We start from the raw sequence: 6837 nt of genomic DNA on the forward strand, positions 1-6837 counted from the left end.
AAAATAAAATAAAATAAAATAAAATAAAATAAAATAAAATAAAATAAAATAAAATAAAATAAAATAAGCTCCACAAGAAAACAAACAAACAAAAATGAAACAAGATTACATTTGAATCCTGATTTCTTTTTAAACAATGATTTCTAGGCAGCTTGGTACAAATTAACTGATCATCTACTATTTCCACCATTTGTGGAACAGATATTAACAACACACGTACTATTCTGAGGCAGTGATATGAGATTTCATGTCTTGAGCTATGAAAATATAAATCAACAACAGTTTCAATAACACTTTCATGTTTCTTAATTAGTAGTGACCACAGTAACACAGTTTTGATGTCACAGACTGATTTTCTGTAAACCTTCATTAAAAAACTGGGGACCTCTATCATCGGACATAACAACAGACAGGACTTCTGTTTTGATGTGGTTTAAAGAAAAACAAAATAAAACAAAACCAAAATGAATCAAAGAAATGTGACACAGGTCAAATTTCATGTGGCGTTCCGCTTAGGGAGAACACTGATTTCAAAAAGGGCTTTACTTGATTTAAAAGGGCTTTACTTGATTTTAAAGGGCTTTACTCAGGATTTTAAGTTTTAAAACAGAGGAAAAAAAGAAAGTCCTATATAGCAGAACATCTATTGTAATGGTCTCCTCTTTCTTAGGAGGCTGCCATGAAGGGATGGCACCTCTGTCAATTGTTTTACAAGTTCAAGTCAAAAAAAGAATAATGAAGCATGATATTTTCTGGTGATCATCCCAGTGAGGCAATAATAAGGGACCGGTGCACTATGGTGGAACTTCATGCCCAGTGTTGGAGAGCCAGGAAAACATAGCCAGAATTTTGTCCTTGGGGAAGGACTTCTAAAAACTAAGCTACACCAAAAAAGGGGGGAGATAAGTTACCTCTGCTGTGCACAGAAAGTTGCAATGTATAGAGAATGGAAAAGACTTTAGAAGTATGTTCATAATATGAAGTTTCTCAGGGATTTTTCCTTATTGTGTATTGAGCTTTCCCTCCTAGTCATATGAGGCTCTACTTCTTTGCACATCCTTACATGATATTTCTACCGGATAAATTATCTGAAGTATTTTCCTCATTTGGTTTTCAGAATTTGATGAAATGAGTAAGAGAGAGAGGGCTTGAAACAATTAGAATATTTCAGTTGGAAGGGTCCTACAAAGATCACCAAGTCCAACTGCCTGACCTCTTCAGGGCTAATCAAAAATTAAAATTTATTAATACAGGAATTGTACAAATGCCTCTTGAACTCTGGCAGGCACAGAACATCAACCACCTTGCTATGAAGCTTGTGCTTCCCAGGGTGTTTGACCATTCCTATGAGAAGTAATTTTCTCCTCATATCTAGTGTGAATCTTCACTGGTGAAGTTTTGTGCCATCCACTCACTTTCTATCATGATTTAACAGGAAGCAGAGCCTGGTACCTCCATTTCCCATGCTTAAGGCACTACAGGCCACCTCTCAGCCTCCTTTTCACCAGACTGGATAGCTCAAGTGTTTTCATCCTGTTCATGAAAGACATGTCTTCCAGCCCTTTTATTATCCTTGTTACCCTTTTCTGGACGCTTTCAAGGACCTTAAGTTCCTTTTCACAGTGTGTAGCCCAGAGCTCCACCAGGGGTGAGACTGCACCAATGCTAAATATAGTGGGACAACCACATTTTTCTGGCCAGATGACTGTGCTGTGTTTAAAAGACCTCAAAATATAGTTTGTTCCCTTGGCTGTTCATGCTGAACTGCTCTTACCATCACTCACTCACTGCCCGGTTGGTCTCCTTCTGCTCATTTCTGAGTCTGTATCAGTGTTCTCTAACTCTGTTCAGTACTACTCCATCCCAGGTGCAGTACTTGGCATCTCCCTTTGTTGACCTTCATGTCATTAATGATTGCCCAATATTCCAAATTCTCTAGATCCCTCAACAAGGCCTCTCATCTCTCCAGAAACTCAACAGCACCTCCCAGTGTAAATATCATCAGCAAAACTGCTGAGGTTGCATTCCACTCCTGCATCCAGATCATCAATAAAAATGTTGAACAGAACATACTCTAGGATTGAGTTCTGGGAAACATCACTAATGACAGCCAGCCAGATGTAGCCCTGTACACTTCAACACTTGGAGTTCAACTGTTGAGCCAGATCATCACATAACATAGCATGAATCTTTCTACCTCACAGCTAGACAATGTCTCCAGAATATGAGGGACAGTATAAAAGGCCTTACTGAATTCCAGGAAGATTACACCTACTGCCTTCCTTTCCCTCTAAGTGAGTGTATTCATTGTGGAAGGATATCAAACTACTAAGGCAGGACTTAGTCACCCCTGGTGACTACTAGGTTTGATAATAGTTTTATTCTTTAAATGCCTTTCAATAACTGCCAGGATAATATCCTTAACTTTCCAGGGACTGAGGTTAGACTGAAAGATCTGACGTTTCCTGAATCTTCTCTCATGCTCTTTGTAGACAGATATAACATTGGCAAGATTTCAATCAGCAAGATTCTCCTCAGATAACCAAGATTTTCGGTAAATTGTTGAGAATCCACCTATAACATTCTCTACCTCTTTCGGTATTATTTCAGTACTCTGGAATTAATGTTAGGCCCCATGGATCTCACTGGATCCTCCAATCTGAATTTCTGCCCTGCTTGCTTGATTTGTAATGCAATGAGATTGCCTGCCTGCTCCTGTGGTTTTAAAAGGTGTTTCTTAAAAAGGATCAGCTCTCATAACCAACTCAAAGCTCCTAAAGCTGTCTGAGTAGCTGAAAGTTTGTTCTCTTAAAATCCAGGTTGGCAACCTTTTCCTTATACCAGAAATTTTGAACTCAACTATTTTATAATAACAGCCTCCCATCATCACATCTCCCACAAGACAATTTCTATTCTCAAACAACAGGTCTAGGAGGACGTCTTTTCTAGTTTGCTTAGTAAGTACTTGTGGCACGAAGAAGGAAGTTATCTTCAATATGTTTTAGGAATTTTCCAGCCTGTGCAGCTGTATGGTATCTTTGGTTTATGTCTGGGAAGTTGAAATCTCCCATAACGGTGAGAGCAACCACGCCCAAGATTTCCCCTAACTGCCTACAGAATAATTCATCCATGAAATCTTCCTGGGTCAGTGTTGGTAGTAGATATCCACAATGAAATCTGCTTTGCTATTGCTCCCCCTAAACCCTCACCCAGAGGCTCTCTACTACATCACCCTTAACAGCTGTTGTAGGCGACAAACAGCAATGGCTATACAGTCTAATCTCTCCCTTATGTACAGTGAAACACTTCCACGTTACCTGCCCTGCCTGTCCCTCCTGAACAGCTGATAACCCTCCATTCCAGTACTCCAGTCATGGGATTCAATTCACCAAGTTTCACTAATACCATTGCTATCATAGCTCTGGAAAAAGATCAAAGGTTCCAGTTCTTCCCATTTGTTCCTCATACTGTGTGTGCTAGTATAAAGATATTTCAGATACGCTCCTAACAACAACTGTTACTAAACTACTTATTGATCCTTACAAACTTGCTTCTCTTCTTCTTGTTACATCAGTAATCAAAAAAAAGCTTTGGGAAGATCTGTAGGCTGTAGCTAAGCAGACTGCATAAGTTAATTAAGCAAGCTTATTGTCAATAGGCTTATATTTTATATGGGGATGGGGTGGGGGAAGTCCATTTCTTCACTGCAAAAGTTTAATATCTGTGAATCAAAAAACAAAGCAGAAGTTTGAAGACTTATGCCTTTAGACACATTAGGATGCTAATGACACTATTATTGAAGTTAGTAAAAAATAACATCAGTGTGAAACTAAAACTGTTTTTATATGTCTAGCTTCAGGTATGAATCTATACACAGTAACAGCAGAACTGCTGAGTAAATGCATGAATTTTCTTTTAGATTAGAAGCTAAGATTTGCTTTAACAGTATTCTTTGAATTTAATTCTAAAGTTGTTAAACCAAATAATAACAACAAAAAACAACCAACTGAATTGGAGATAAAATTAATTCCTAGTTATCAAAGCATGAAAGAAAGTGCATATATATCACAAAATTTTATGGGAGTACATATTTTAGTACACAGAGGTGCCTTCCTGAAAGTATATTTTGATTACTGTTTACCAGGAAAGAAATGTATATATTCAAACATAAAAGGAAAACTTGTCTTAAATTTTCCTAGGACTTATCAACAGCATCAAGCTGGTAGCTTTGTTCATAATTGAGTGAATACCAAAAGGAACACACATTATGATTCCTTATGAGAAATTATATTGTAAGGAAAAAAAAAAAAAAGTCCAGGACTGATCTGAAGAAATAATGTATGAAATCAGAGAATTAGATACACATATCTTACCGTTAAAATAAATATAACTAATGAGAAGAAGTTCAGTAAGTGGATCAAGGTTATTTATGAGGTCCTTGATTTTCCCATTGGTTCTTTCTGCTACATAACCATTGATCTTCGTCTGGGCTTGATCAGACCTCTTGAAGTTCATAGGATAAATTTCACCTTCATAGAATTCTCTGAGGTTATTCAAAAATCTTTGTTGCGGTTTCAGTCGATCAAGTACAAACAGGACATTTCCCATATTAAGCTGTAAGCCCTCATTCTTTCTGTTTACCATTTGTATGAGTTGACGATAACCTTCATGGATTTCATTTTCAGAAATCTCACGTGGATTAAAGTGAAGGACCCTAAGAATCTGTGCCAAAGTATCAGACCTGGCACCAAGAGTCAGCATTGCAAAGGCAGTAGAGATGCTCAAAGGAGAGAAGAAAATATTTCCACTGTTTTCATGAGAAGAAATCTCTTTGTAGAAACAACAAGCAAACTGACAAACACGGATCCCTACAGCCCGCTGTGGCATGTTTCGGTTTTCTTTTCCTCTTTGATTTTGGTTTCTTACAACTTGGTGATAAGGCTCATAGGGATAAATGTTGGAATGAATCCCAACAACTAAAAGGCAGAGGAACAATAACAGCTTCATGTTTCTATAAATCTGTAAAAGAAGAAAATAAAAATGAAATCTGTCTTACAAATTTTTTTACCTCATGCTTTTCAATAAATCTGTCCTTTCACTGTACAGGTCTGGCTTGGTACCAGTTACTCCAAGCCATTTTAATTCAAATGATATCAGCTTTCTATTTCAAGGAAGTAGGTTTTGAAAAATTACTCAATCCACTGAAGAAGTTATGAAACAATGAAAATTAAAATCAAAGCAAAGCAATATGAAAGGCACCCTCATTAAAGTTAGGCTACTTTTCCTTTGGAACAGTTTTATTTCCAGCATTCTATTTTTAATGTGATTTTAAGTGTTAAAAGTCCTTTAAGTCATAAGCACAGTTCTCCAGAACAGAGGATAAGGGAGCCGTCAGTGCTGGTTAATTACAGTTAGCATGATGAAAAATTCAAAGTAAAGGAAACACGTAGTGTTCCTCCATTGTGACAATTAATGTTACACGTAATTTTAAATGGGCTGTGGGTAAACATATAAGCAGACACCAGAGAGAAAGTAAATGAGTTAGTTAATGAGGAAGTGATGAGCATTTTCTGTGATTCCTTAAAGCTTGACTAATTAAGCACTATTTTAAAAAAAAAAACTGCCACACATCTTTAAGCAATTACAGATTTATCAAGACCATGGAAATACAGTGTTGTTCATTAAAAAAGGAAGTGTGCCTACAGCATGCAAAGGTTTAGATAAATGACCAAACCAAATCGCCTAAAAATCAGAAACAAACAAAAATTAGAGAAACAGGAGAACAATTTGAAAACAATCTTGACTTTACAATCAAAAATACAGTGAAAGGTGACTTCAGCACAGAAGGATGCAATGGCAAAAAGCAAAGATGAATGAGTGAACTCCAGAGGAATAATACTAAAACATATCCATAGAATAGGAAAGCCTTTTTCAAAGTAGTGCATAAAAACCATCCATTCACTTCTGCATACTATGAAGTTCAGAAACAAATCTTAATGGCACTGCACAAGGTTCAATGACTTTTTTTGAGAGAAGAAAGTAAAGACATGGAACGAAACTGGAAATCAAAAGCATCTTCCTGTGGCATATTACTACTTTACCTACAAAATCATTAATAAAATAAAGAACTCCCCAGAGAAAAATACAAAGAATTCCGAGGGTGAAACATAAGTTAAGTGTCTGATTTGGAAAGAGAAATAGTACTTAGGCTTTCATATCTTATAAAATCATGATGCCCTGTTGAATTTTTATCCAACCATGATCTTTCATTTGTGTTCTCCACATTCTCATATACCTTGTTTCTCCAAAATTCGGCGAACTTAGAATGCTGATCTCCACTACAGTGTATGTTACATTCTTTGAATATTGTGGTTACAGCAATGGTACTATTGCTAGGAAGGACAAGAACCCCATGCCAAAACACTTTTGGTCATCATTCACTTTTATGCCTAGAACACATTTAAAACAGTACTTTTTGATTTGTTAGTGACTTGCTCTACTGTCACTCATACTCCTTTAACTCTATCTTTAGTACTTTTTTTCTGAATTCTCTAGAAACTTTAGAGAGCAAAACATAAATCTCTACTTTTATATTATTTCATGCACATCATTTGTTATTTATCACCTTTTTGCTTCATTGAACTCTAAAACTTTTCAATGTGCAGTCTTTTTAAAGAGGGAAATGCTATACAAATGAGCTCTCATAGAGGACTAATCTTACATATTTAAAAATAAAGTAATACAACAATACAAAAAGTTTAAATTGCAGTCTGATTGAGAACAATATAATTTCTCAATTGATTAATCAGAAATTGTTGTAATATTTGACAGTTCTTC

At 36.2% G+C, this 6837-nt stretch overlaps 1 protein-coding gene across 1 annotated transcript in view; it reads right to left on the reverse strand.

Moving 5' to 3' along the window:
* Positions 1–4776, reverse strand: part of LOC122178062 (serpin A3-4-like) — a 10772-nt gene extending 5996 nt beyond the window's left edge. Inside the window, exon 1 of the mRNA XM_042867969.1 lies at positions 4374–4776. Within this exon, the coding sequence (XP_042723903.1) occupies positions 4374–4761 (388 nt within the window). The 5' untranslated portion in view covers positions 4762–4776. The remainder of the gene's footprint in view (positions 1–4373) is intronic.
* Between the last annotated feature and the right edge of the window lie 2061 nt (positions 4777–6837).

This window comes from Lagopus leucura, unplaced genomic scaffold (genome assembly GCF_019238085.1).
Source record: "Lagopus leucura isolate 7727_CA_CO unplaced genomic scaffold, USGS_WTPT01 Super-Scaffold_1, whole genome shotgun sequence".
NCBI lineage: Eukaryota > Metazoa > Chordata > Aves > Galliformes > Phasianidae > Lagopus > Lagopus leucura.